This window comes from Physeter macrocephalus, chromosome 18 (assembly GCF_002837175.3).
Source record: "Physeter macrocephalus isolate SW-GA chromosome 18, ASM283717v5, whole genome shotgun sequence".
Lineage (NCBI taxonomy): Eukaryota > Metazoa > Chordata > Mammalia > Artiodactyla > Physeteridae > Physeter > Physeter macrocephalus.
Genome location: NC_041231.1, coordinates 22,440,654 through 22,454,813, shown reverse-complemented (window position 1 = coordinate 22,454,813; position 14,160 = coordinate 22,440,654). Strand labels below are relative to the sequence as shown.

The 14,160-nt window shown below is 36.2% G+C and overlaps 1 protein-coding gene across 2 annotated transcripts in view; it reads right to left on the bottom strand.

The window, feature by feature from the left end:
* Positions 1–14,160, bottom strand: part of RYBP (RING1 and YY1 binding protein) — a 78,476-nt gene that overhangs the window by 53,171 nt on the left and 11,145 nt on the right. The window contains exon 2 of one of the 2 annotated variants that reach the window (XM_028478509.2): positions 7,255–7,430. The exons of the other annotated variant lie outside the window; for it this stretch is intronic. Coding sequence (XP_028334310.1) covers positions 7,255–7,292 — 38 coding nt within the window. The 5' untranslated portion in view covers positions 7,293–7,430. The remainder of the gene's footprint in view (positions 1–7,254; positions 7,431–14,160) is intronic. 2 annotated transcript variants of the gene reach the window in all.

Here is a 14,160-nt window from a genome sequence, read left to right as displayed (position 1 = left end):
CACTTTATTTCAGTGAAATGGACAAAGTTCTACATTCCTTGAAAGGCACAAACTGTCAGAGCTTGTGAAAGAAGAAAGAAGTAATCTCAATATTCCTATACCTTTTAAAGAAATAAAATTTGTAGTTAAAAACTACCTATAAAGAAGACTCCAGGCCCAGACGGCTTCACTGGTGAATTCTACCAAACATTTAAAGAAGAAATAACACGAAATCCATACAAACTCTTTCAAAAAATTAAAGAGAAGGAACATTTCCCAACTCATTCTATGAGACTCACGTTAGCCTGAATGTAAAACCAAACAAATATAAGGTAAGAAAACTACAAACCAATGTCCTTCGTGAACACAGATGCAAATATCCTTAACAAAATAATCCAACATGGATTATTGCCCTGAGAATACATCATGACAAAATGAGATTATCTCAGAAATACAAGGTTGGTTTAAAATTCCAAAAATCAACCAATGTAATTCAGCATTACACATGAAAACCTGTATAACTGTTTTAATAAATCCTGGGGGAAACTATATTTGACAAAGTCCAACATCTATTCCCCAATAAAAACTCTCAGCAAACCAGAACAGAAACTTCCTCAACCTACCAAAAGAAAACCCAACTAATACCATACCTAATGGTAAAAGACTGAATGCTTTACTTCCTTAAAAATCAGGAACAATACAAGGATTTTCACTCTTACAACTTCTATTCAACATTGTACTGGACAACTGACCAGTGCAATAGGCAAGTTAGAAAAAACAAACAAAAAAAAATCAAGGCATCCAAATTGGAAAAGTAAAACTCTTAATTCATAGACAAGACCATCGATGAAAAAAACTAAAGAACCTGAAAAAAACAAAACAAAAACCCTGTATTTTTATAAACTAGATACAAACAACCAGTAATTGAAAATTTTAAAGTACCAACATTCACACAGCATCAAAAATGTGATAAATTTGACAAAAAATATGCAAGACTTGCACACTGAAAACCACAAAACACTGTTGAGAGAACATTTAAGTAAATGGATAGCTACACCATGTTCAAGGATTGGAATATGGAATCTAATGTTAAGATGTCCATTTTTTCCCAAGTTTATCTATAGATTCAACGAATCCAAACAACAATCCCAGCAGCCTTTTTTGTAGAAATTGACAAGCTGATTCTAAAATTTATATGATAATGCAAAGGACCTAGAATAACGAAAATTACCTTGAAAGTAAAGTTAAAAGTCTTATCAGTCTGCCTCTGTATCCAAGGGCTTCACATCCACAGATGCAACCAAGCAAAAATATTTGGGGGAAAAAAATTCCAAAAAAGCAAAACGTGAATTTACCATATGTCGTCAACTATTTACATAGCATTTACATTGTGTTAAATAGTAAAACTACTATAGAAATGATTTAAAGTACACAAGAGGATGTACATAGGTTACATGCAAATATGCCACATTATATAGGGGACTTGCGCTTCTATGGATTTTGGTATCAAAAGGGGATCCTACAACCAATCCCCATGGATAGTGAGGATCTACTGTAAGCCCTGATTCCAAGACATTATAAAGCTATACTAATTAAGACAGTAGTAAAGAAAGACAAATATATCAATGGAACAAAAAATAGAGTGACAAACATACAGTCCATTGATTTTCATCAAAGATGCCAACGCAATTCAACGAGGAAAGAATAATCTTTTCAATAAATGGTGCTAGAACAACTGGATAGCCATATATGAAAAACAAAAAAACCCCAACTTACTTCACCCTTACAAAATTTCTACACAAATGTTAACCCAAAATAGACTAAAGACCGAAATGTAGGCATTATAACTATAAAACTTCTAGAAGATGATCTGAGAAAATCTTAGTGATGTTTGGAAAAATTTCTTAAATGACACAAAAAATTATAAAAGAAAAAAGAAATTAAAATTCATCAAAATTAGTATATCTGCTCTTCAATACACTTTCAAAACATATATCTGAATCTAGAAGAACTCTCACAATTCATAAGTCAAGCAACCATATTTTAAAATGGAGGAAAGACATAAAAAAAGATAATAAAAAGAAAATATACAGATGGCAACTAAGCACATGAAAACACGCTCAACATCATTAGTTATTAGGGAAACACAAATTAAAACCGCAATGAGATACCATCAGAAGCCCTCTTAACATTAAAAAGACTGACCACATCAAGGCTGGCAAGATGTGGAGCAACCAGAACTCTCATACACTGCTTTGGAAATTTAAAATAATATAACCACTTTGAAAAAAAAGTCCGGCAGTTTATTAACCACACCCACCGATTCTACTCTGAGGTATGTACTCCAGAGAAGTGAAAGTATACATCTACACCAAGACTTGTTCAGGACAGTACAAAGCAGATTTTTGTTTGTAAGAGCCAGAAAATGGAAACTGAAAGGTCCATCAACAGATGAAAGGATAAACAAATAGCAGAACACGCATGCAATGGAATATTACTCAGCAATCAGAAGTAATAAACATGGATGAATCTCAAAATAAGCATGCTGATTGAAAGAAAACAGACCCAAAGAAGTGCATACTGTATGATTACATTTGTGTAAAATTCAAGAAAATGCAAGCTAATCTATAGTGACAGAAAGCAGATTAGTGGTTGCCTGGAGACAAAAAGGAGCGAAAGCAATTATGAAGGGGCAAGAGGAAATTTTTAGGAGTGATAGATATGATCATTATCTTCTTTGTGGTGGTTTCCCAGTTTACTCTTTAAATGTGACGTTTTTTATATGCCGATTATACCTTAATAAAACCGAGAAAGAAACGCAGATGACAAGATGTTGTGCTTTTTTTTCCTGACTGCAGTATAATACTTCTTGGTTTCTCTTAAATAATACAAAGGATTAAGTAACAGAGAGTTAATACAGAAATTATACATGAGTGTACAAAATTTATACAGGTTTTACTGTTTATCATCTTTTAAAATCAGGAGATTAAAAAATCTAGCTGTTTAGTACTATTTGACAATACATTCTAGAAATGCTACAAATAGATCCTCTTGTAGAGCAGAGTTATCTTCTCGCTAGCTTCAAAGTATTTTCAAAATATTCTATCTTCATTCCTAGTCATTTTAACTGGCAACAGAGCCTGACATTTTAGCTGTAAATTTAGCATCAATACCATCATTACCATTACACACACACACACACACACACACACACACACACACAGAGAACACGCCCTATAAATTATAACATGCATCTCTTCAGAAACAATCTGCACTGCCAGAGTTTCACCAACGCATAAAGTGGTTTTCCTGATGACTGGAAGAGGTCATAAATCTAGATTGTTTACAACTTCGTGTCGTGTATTTGGGGTCGCTGTGCTATTTCTCACATTCCCTACAGTAGAGTAATCCTACTCTTCTTATCTTCACACCAGTATCTGATCCAAACGATTTCATGTCCAGCACAAGAAAAGATATGAAAGGAACGAAACACAGCCAGACTGAATTTACTGAACGGTCAGTTATCTAGTTAGCTCTTCCCTGCTTCACATCACCTAAAACTTCTCATGGGGCTGGACACAGAGAGCTGGGACTTCTTTCCTTACTTTTGAATCCATGAGTCTTGAAAAGCCAGAGGTAAGCAAAGAAAAGTATATACCAATTTCCACTTGCCAGAAGCCTCATGTGGTCTAATTCCAGGGTCTGCTGTTTGGTGTTTTGTTTGGGGATTTTTCTTGCGGGGGGTGGGGGGATGATAAAAAAGTTGAAGCTAAAATGAATTTGGGGGTTAGATGAGGAAATCCTAAATCATATAAGACAACTGAAAACTGGCTCTAATGCTCTGCATTCATCGCTCTTCCTTTGCTTCATCTCATAAAGCAGAAGCAGGGGAGGCCATGATTCTAAATACAGCCAACGGAAAGAATTAAAAATGTGTTCATTCACAGGTAATAAAATATATTCCACAAATATTTGCTAAACTGAAAGTCAAACTGTATCCTCAAGAACAGAACTAAAGAAAAAGTCTGATTTATCTGCACACTACAAATATTCTGACCCTAAAGAACAATCAGTAAGTCCAAAAGCCTATTCTTTAAAGGAAAATATAAAGAACACAAGAAGACCACATACTATACCTTACTTTCTACAATCCGGATAGGTTTACTCAATTACATAAAGGTAAAAGAGTTTTAAAATGAAATTCACAGTAGCAGACACCACCATAAAGTCAAAGTTAGAAGTTAGCTCTGTCCTATCGAAACTCTCATTCATTAGCATGAGGGTTAGAAAAGTTAAAATGACACAAAAATATCCAAAATATATATGTCATTATGTCAGACTTTGAAAGGTTTTCCACTTCACCACACTGCCTATTACTAAGAAGGTGGAGAATAAAAACTATTGTAAATTTGAATTTTACTTTATAGACATTTGAACAAGAGTTACAAACAAAAATTTCTAAAGCAGTATTTCATACAAAACTATAGAGCCTGGATAAAGGAAAGGGGAATAGGAAAAGATAATCAGGACCTGTTTACTTGACAAAATCACTGAACTGGAAATAAAACAAACTTCCAGTGACAGGAAAACAAAACTAAAAAGGACATTTTAAAGATTCTATTGGTCACTGAGAAAAACAAAGCAATACCCTTATACCAATTTTCTGTGAGCAAGTTACGAACAAAATTAATTCTGAAAATACACCTCTCAAAACCACAAGAGGATCACAATGACTCGTCAAGTTAGCATAAGCTGATTAAGTATTAGGATTAACTCTAATACTAAGTTTAGCAAAAGTTTCCCAATCTACTGATCAGCCTGGTTGCTGTGTACTAAATTTATTCAATTTTGTAAAGACATTTCTTGCTTGTAAATATTCTTTAAAACTAGGTATTGATTTTACAGAAGTTTCTACACTAACATCTATTTAGAAACCTTAGTCTCTATTTTCACTGACAATTTGTTTATTCTCAAAATTCACACTCCAGTTATTAAGTGCTTATTAACAGCTAATAGTTTTATTTAAAACGCAACAAATTCACTTTTTTACCAGAACATCCCAATTCATCAGGAAAAATATCTTCTCACATGAAATTCATTATTAGATCAAAGATTTCTGAAAATACTAACAATTCAGAGGCTTTGTTTATAAAACAGTACCAGCTGAAAGGGAAAGATCTGGGACTTCACTCCCGAAAAATAATAGGCAAAATTCCAACATGCCTAAATTATTAAACAATTCAAAAAATTCTCTAGCCCACCTCTTGAACATCCTTTTGCTAAGAGAATTACCATCATTCTGAGTCCTATGTAGCTGCAAAATTTCTAAGAAAAATAAAGACTTCACGATCTTGTCAATTTTAATCCACCTTTTCCTCCTTAAGCCATACTCTTGAGTCTCGTAGACCCTCTAGTCACTGTTTTACAAACCTTTAAAGATAGCTCTGTTTCTAAAACCTTAAGCCAGCAAGCAGACTGGAATTTAAGAGGAGGTCATTCTTTAGGAGTTCTCCTGAGAAGGATCACCTTTTTAAAAGATACTGCTTCAGAACAATTCTATTTTGCAATCAATTGTCATCTCAGCTGTGAGCAGAAAAGCAGGTATCAACTTGAAAGGGAGATAATCAAGGGACCTATATCTGAACAGTAACAACAGAACAGTAACAACAGACTATGCAAAAATGTAAAATTAGAAACTAAAGAGAGGAAGTAAATTAGGGTTAGCAGTATTTCCAAGTCATTTACCAAGGTGTTTTTCTTTCTTAAATGGACATACTCATTTGCAGAGAGGGTTAACCAATATACAGCACAATTATTTTAAAAAGGAAACAGGATTCTTAAAAGAGAGATTAGGAGAATGGATTACACTCTAAAGGGTACCATGAAGAATACAACAGCAGCAGCACAGAAGACCCTGCCTCTGAAGACATAACAGTATGTCACCGTGCCTGCCCATGAGGGCTTCAAATGTGAACTTGGGGCAACAAACGCAAACAAGAAGTTTCAGTACAAAAATGATGCTATGCTATGCTAGAGATGCATACAAAGTGCTTCAATGATCACGGAAAAAAAGAATCAAGAAAGGGTTCCCAAAAGAGCTGACATGAGCTACGTCTAGAAGCAGAAGGTGGCATTTCCTAGGCAACAGTAAGAGGTAAGAATATAGTTCCCCTGTGCTATACAGTAGGACCTTGTTGTTCATCCATTCTACAGAGTCTTTCTTTTAATTAAACGATATAATAAAGACCAAGTAAGCATACCCCTAGGGCTGCAGTACACCTGTCTGTGCTTAAAAAAAAAAAATTCATCTTCCACACCAGGTGTTCTGTCGCGAAGCCCTTATCTTAAAGATCCTTAATAGGAGATTAAATGAATCTAGTGTTTTGGTCAGTCTGCAATGAGCTTAATTTATTTGGGAAAATCAGGGACAAGGATTTATTAACCCATAACTGAAGAATTTAAAAATAAAAAGATTAACTATAACTTAAATAGGAAACTATTTAGTTACACATTAAGTTGACAATGCCAGAAAGTTTTAACAAATAAAGTTTTCCTATTTGAGATTCTGAAATGTGTATCTACTCATATATCTTGGGGGTGGAGGGTAAGACATTACAAATACATTATTTTCTATATATTTTAAGACAAGTTATTTGGCATCACGATATTCAAGAGTCATTATATTAAAAGCTAACAAAATTGACATAAATCACAGTATTTCAAAACTGGAGGAAACATAGACATCATCTAGTTCTGTGAATTTCAGGGAATTTCAAGTGTTAACTGCAACCCACAGTTTTACATTCCAACCTAGCACACAAATCTGTACATATATATTTTACAATACATTATTTTTAAAATACATATAATTGTAGTAGCGGACGTCGTGTATAGTGAAACTTTAAAGAAATCCTAGGCATTAAGATTGCCCCTGCCAAAATAGTAGAAATCTCTGAAACATGATTACATCAAACTTCATTCCCATAGTCAATCAGGATAGCTACATTCCACAAACCTCACAATTCTTCAATAAAGAAAAAAAAAAAAAGACCAAAGCAGAATTTCACGTTGTAAGAATCACCAAGATCAGAAATGAGGAGTCTTTCGTAGGAGTTCTGATGAGTTCTTTGTGTAGGATTTACAGCCCTTAACTATATAAGGGTAAAGGCTATATAGACAGGAAGAGCGGCACCGTCAGGCAAATCATGCTGAGCCAAAGTAAAACTATCCGAAAAGGCAGAGAGAAAACCAACGGGCAAAGAACATTCCACCTACCTCCCCCTGTCATCACTCGGTCCTGAGCACCAAAACATAACTTCCCTTCTTATAAATATGCTTCAACGATGCACACCAAAAGTACTTGTGTCAAGATGACTTGATAGTTTACTGTCACACATTCTGTCCCAGGGTACCCAGCAACAAATTGGATGTCCTGTGACTTCCTCAATATTCTTAATTGAAGAAGAAACCAGAGAAAAGGTCAGCAATGCATACACTGAAAGGAGAATCTACATATTAGAACACAAAGAATGAATGAATACCTGATGATATATGCTGCACCTGACTCTGCCCAAGAGACGACTGCCTTCCACTGCACCACCGCACTGGGAGAGTCAATCATTCACAAACTGCCTCTCACAACTGACTTTTAATGGTGGCATGCGATGTTCTTTCAAAGAATTGTTTAATTTTCTGAGTAAGTCAAGCAATGAACAGCACTTCAGACGAATAGCACTTCAAATAATCTGATTTTAAGGCAGTCAGCATATATAGCATATTCTTAGCCTATTTTTATGGGTATATTTAACCAAGAAACAGAATGATAAACACTCAACTTTATAAAGGGAAACATCACAACAAGCAAAATACATCACCTAATCTACACAGGCTTGTATTAACTTTTTACATCACACGTGACCTCATTAGGCTAATAATAATGACGGAATAACTCCGAATCAAAAGAATACAGTTAAAACACTTTCGTACCATATTAATTTGTCCATTTAATTATAGTCATTTTTCTATTTCCTCTATTCTACTAACTGGGTAGGAAATCAAATAAGTTACTTCAGTTTTCTGAGCCTCAGCTTCTTCAACTGTGAAAGCTAGAATAACAACTACCTCTCAGGATTGCTCTGAGTACTGCACTGGGAAGACAGACAAAAAACTGGTATGCAAAATGTAAAGTACTATGCAAATACACTGTATTTGAGGATATCATCTTACGACTTACAGTCTAAATGTTCAAGTGCCTCATCCAATATTTTGCACATAAGTGCTCAAATATTTGTCCATTCATTCAGTCATAACTTTAAAGTTAGGGCCCAAAACTTTAATTCTGGGAAACAAAGGTTATCTCATATACTCCTTACATATTTATTCACTAGTAATATTATTAAGAAATCAGTTGTGCCTTTAGAATGATTAGTCATTCAATCAATACACAATCTATTGGAATAATAACATTACCATCAGTTATATATTGTTTACAGTACGTATTCTGTGCCAGGTCCTGTGCCAGCCATGCTATATACATTCACTCATTTAATCCTTAGAGTACTCCTACAGAGAAGTTATTATCCATAACTGAAAAACTAAAGCACAAGTTAAAGTAACATACCCAAGGTTACAAGGTTAGCAAATGACAGAGCTGGTGTTACTCAAACTTAGGTTTGACAACCAAAGCCCTTTCAACTACTACTGCTACTACTCTCCAATATGGGAGGCATGAGGCACCTGTGGCTATTGAGCATTTGCAGTGTGGCTAGTCTGAATTGACTCATGCTGTAACTGTGAAAGGCACACTGTATTCTGAACACCTAATATGAAAAACGAACGTAAAATATCTCACTGCAATTTAATATTGATTACAAGTTGAAATGACAGTGATTTGGATATAATGGATTAAATAAAATATATTCTAAAAAATAACTTCACCTGCTTTTTGCTTTCTTACTGTCGCTAGTAGAAAGTTTAAAATTACATGTGGCTTATAATGCATATACTTCTCCTGGGCAACACTGATTTAGAATATTATACAGGATTTTGTAAATCATAGAGCACAAAACATTTTTCTTCTTAAATGTTTTAATATTTTTTTCATTAATATTTATTGGAGTATAGGTGCTTTACAATGTTTTGTTAGTTCCTGCTGTACAGCAAAGTTAATCAGCTATATATATACACACACATATATCCCCCCCCTTTTTTGGATTTCTTCCCCATTTAGGTCACCACAGGGCACTGAGTAGAGATCTCCGTGCTATACAGTAGGTTCTAATTAGTTATCTATTTTATACATAGTAGTGTATATATGTCAATCCCAATCTCCCAATTCATCCCACCCCCATTTCCCCCTTGGTATCCATACATTTGTTCTCTATATCACTGTCTCTATTTCTGCTTTGCAAATAAGTTCATCTGCATTATTTTTCTGGATTCCACATAAAAGCGATATTATACAAGAGCACAAAACAATTTTAAATTTACAAACACAACATATTTTAGAGTATACAGATATGTTCCAATATTAACAGCTGTTTCAATACTAAGTTAGTGTAACCAATATAAACAAAACTGTAAATTCCCTTAATCTAAAATTTGATTTTGCTTATTTAAATTTCAATATTCTAGAACTAGATTTTTTAAAAATTTCCTATTGTGAAAATTGGTTTTTCCAACTGCAAAACTGATACCAACTCATCCACACTACAGAAATCACAGAAAAGCACACATACAGAAAAACCCCATCATCCCACCAAGCAGAATTACTATTTTGATCAGTCATTACTTCTAGGTATGTATATTAGGTGAAATGGTATGAAATATTATTTCAAGTGGGATTATACTATCATTTTGTAACTTGATTTCTTTCAATATATTAAGAGCATTTTCTTATATTACATATTATTTCTAAATGTGTTCTTAAATTTTTATTTGGAAATAATTATAGATTCACAGGAAGTGGCAAAAATAGTACAAGGTCCCAAATAACCCTTACCCAATTTCCCCCAAATTGCATCTTTTTGATTATAGTACAGTATCAAAACCAAGAAATTTACATTGGTATACCGTATGTAAACAGTGCTATGCCATCTTATCACACGTGTAGATAGATGACACCATCACTACAATCAAGATTCAGATCTGTTCCATCACCACAAAGACCTCCCTCTCGCTACCCCTTTCCAGTCACATGCATCTCCCTCCTTTTCCCGCCATCCCTGACCTCTGACAACCACTAATCTGTTCTCTCTGTAATTTTGTCATTTCAAGAATGTTAATGGCATCCTACAATAGGGGACCTTTAGAGACTGACTTTTTTCCCTCAGCATATGGGCCCTTTGAGATCCATGCCAGTTGTATGCATTGATAGTTTCTTCCTTTTTAACTGCTGAGTAGCAGTCCATGGTATGGATGTACCATTCACATACTGAAGGACATTTTTGTTTCCAGTTTCAGGCTACTGCAAGTAAAGCTGCCATGGATACTTGTGAACAGATTTTGTGTGAATGTCAGTTTTCATTTACCTGGAATAAATGCCCAGGACCTGGAATAAATGCCCAGGAGTGAAATTCCTAGGTCATATGGTAAGTTTTATAAAAAACTGCACCAACTATTTTCCAGAGTAGTTGTACCATTCTACAGTCCCACCACCACTTGATAGAGATCTCAAACCATTTTTAAGAGGTGCAAAATATTTACGGCTATTCAATAGTTTCTAACAATTCCTTACTGATTCCTACGTAGGTAATTTCATTTTTTGTTAAAATAACGATGCAATTAATATACATACACAGAATTTTCACATGCAGATCACACAAATTCCTGTAAATTAAATTGTTGGGGAACAGGATACAAATATTTTAAAGGCATTTGCTACCAACTGCCGTGATGGCCTTTGGAAAATTTAAATCAACTTACACACCACCCACCCAAGGGTCTGTGAAAATGCCCACTTCCCAGCCTCACCAAAAAATTTTTTTTAATCTTTAATTTTTTACTTGCAAAAAAATGTTACCTTGTTTTGTATTTATTCAAATAATGGGAAGGTTGTATACATTTCCCACACTTCCTAACTTAATTTGCAGTTCTTTCATAAATTACCTGTTCATGTTCTTTGCCAACATTTTACTGGAATGTTGGTCCACTGATTTTAAGACCTGGTTCTGTCTCTCTAACTTACGTTGCAAAGAAATAGGTTTTTAAAATAAACGTCTGAAATTCAAGCCAAGTGTTAGTAATGCAAGATAACTGCTGATTTTAGGACGTAAAAAATAAACCAGTTTAGTTGATATGGTCCCCCAATTTATCAATTCCTATACTTCACACAACATATTTATTAATTAAGGAATCACCTCTAATGCCAGCTCTGGATTAAAAACATGGTTCCTAGAACGTTGACCACTTACTTCTCTTAAGCTCACTTCAAAATACCAAGACATAATTTTTCCATAACAGACATCAAAAACGATCTTCACCTTCATGAGGAAGCGTGGCTGGCTTCTCTTTAAAGGAGAATTTAAGGTCATCTAAACCAGTCTTCAAAGTGTGCTCCCCACACCAGCAGCATCAACATCACCCTGGACTTGAACTTGTAAGAAATGCAAATTCTCAGGATACCCCAGACCTACTTAATCAAAAACTCATAGCCTACATATGAAATCTGATGTGTTGTTAGAAAACAGTCACCAGGTTTGTTTTCACCCTCTGAGTAACCACCATGCACTTTTGTGTTTTAAGACCCAATAAGCTGATGAAACTGGCATCCTATGTCACCCTTAATTTCTTGTCCCTCCCAAAGGCTATCAAAGTTTCCTCTTCAATTGTATTGCTTATGATCTGAAATAACAGAGAAAATGTTTTGAACAAGTTTCAAGATGTTTCTTTTACATCCCCCTTTCCTAGTTTCTTTTCCCAGCCAAATGATAATTTAAATAGATTTTCTAAATTGACAAAGAGAGGAAAGGAGAGGAGGAATAAAGATCTAATTGTATTTAAAAATAAAAATTTCACCTGTTTACCTTGTGATTTCAACTACAGATGGTCCCTGACTTACGATGGCTTTTTCAACTTTACAATGGGGCAAAAGTGATACACATTCAGTAGAAACCACACTTCAAATTTTGAATTTTCATCTCTCCCTGGGCTAGAGATATGTGGTACAATACTCTCTGGTGATGCTGGGCAGAGGCGGGGGCCACAGCTCCCAGTCAGCTACGTGATCAGCAGGGCAAACAACCGATGTACTTACAAATCATGCTGTACCCAAACAACCAATCTGTTTTTCACTTTCAGTACAGTATCAATACATTATATGAAATATTCAGCTCTTTGTTAAAAATAGGCTTTGTGGGCTTCCCTGGTGGCACAGTGGTTAAGAGTCCGCCTGCCAATGCAGGGGATACGGGTTCGAGCCCTGGTCTGGGAAGATCCCACACGCCGCGGAGCGGCTGAGCCCGTGCACCACAACTACTGAGCCTGCGCTCTAGACTCCGCGAGCCACAACTACTGAAGCCCGTGTGCCTGGGGCCTGTGCTCTGCAGCGGTGGAGGCCAGCACAATGAGAAGCCTGCACAGCGCAACTAGAGAAAGCCTGAGCACAGCAACGAAGACCCAATGCAGCCAAAAATAAATTTAAAAAATTAAAAAAAAAAAGCTTTGTGTTAGGTGATTTTGCCCAACTACAGGGTACTGTGTTCTCAGCACGTTTAAGGTAGGCTAGGCTAAGCTGTGATGTTCGGCAAGTTAGGTGTACGTATTAAATGCATTTTTGACTTACGGTATTTTCAACTTGTGACAACTTACGACGGGTTATCTGGATGCAACCCCATTTAAAGTCAAGAAAAATCTGTACTTATGATTTCTGAGTAAAACGGGAGTTTATCTACAATGCCTTTACTGAGAATTCATCTTTGGCACCACAGTCTGTGTCAATCACTACACAGAAGTGAAAAAATAGCCACATAAATGAATGAGTCAAGACTTAACAGCAGTAATTAATCCAAATAACAGTAATGTATACCACGCACAAGGTACAACTATCAAGTTATGGGTATGTTAACACAACAGAACTCAACACAATGAACAGCGTAGCAAAACATTTCCAAGAACACCCAAAATGTTCCATAACCATTTTTTTTTTTGGCAGTACGCAGGCCTCTCACTGCTGTGGCCTCTCCCGTTGTGGAGCACAGGCTCCGGATGCACAGGGCCAGCGGCCATGGCTCATGGGCCCAGCCACTTCGCAGCATGTGGGATCTTCCCAGACTGGGGCACGAACCCGTGTCCCCTGCATCGGCAGGCGGACTCTCAACCACTGCGCCACCAGGGAAGCCCCCCGTAGCCATTTTTAAACTCCCTTTAGGTGCCAGCTTACAAGTGCACCCACCTAGTTCCTTATCACACCTCAAAACTGGTTTTCCACAACGTGCCCGATCCTCTGCTTTATTAGCACACTTTTCGACATGACTTTTGGCAGCTTAAATCACCAAATGGGCAACAAAAAAGGAAAAAGAATCATCACAGTTATTGTTATTTAGTTAAGTGTGCTAAAGCTCTGAAGCCCAAAACCACTCCAGGAAGTACTTTAAATGCATGGCCCAAGGTCTCCAAGGTTGTAAACTCTGTGTTTAATTTCTACAACATGTTTAGAAAACAAAATCAGAAATATGAGAATAATTCTTCTTAAGGACATGCTTTAAAAAAGACAAATTTCCCGTAATCCAATAACTTTACAGACAAGACGCAAGCCCTGAAGCGCAAGAATATGTATCACAACTCTTAACTGGAACAGTTTTAAAGGCGACTCCAAACTTCCACTCTTCATCTATTCTACATACATTGAGTGAACCCCTATCAAGTGCCTGGCACTGTAACAGACATAGGAAAAGATATGAAAAGAAAGATCGTGCCCTCAAAAAAAAAGGTGAAAACATAACAAAGGTAATCAAACAAATATACAGTTCAAATGTTACGAAGAGGTATACATGATTGTAGAGCGTTGGAAAAGGCTTCCAGAGACATGTAGAAAGACAAATAAGAGTCAGCCAGGGCTTCCCTGGTGGCACAGTGGTTGGGAGTCCGCCTGCCGATGTGGGGGACGCGGGTTCGTGCCCCGGTCCGGGAGGGTCCTGCATGCCGCGGAGCGGCTGGGCCCGTGAGCCATGGCCGCTGAGCCTG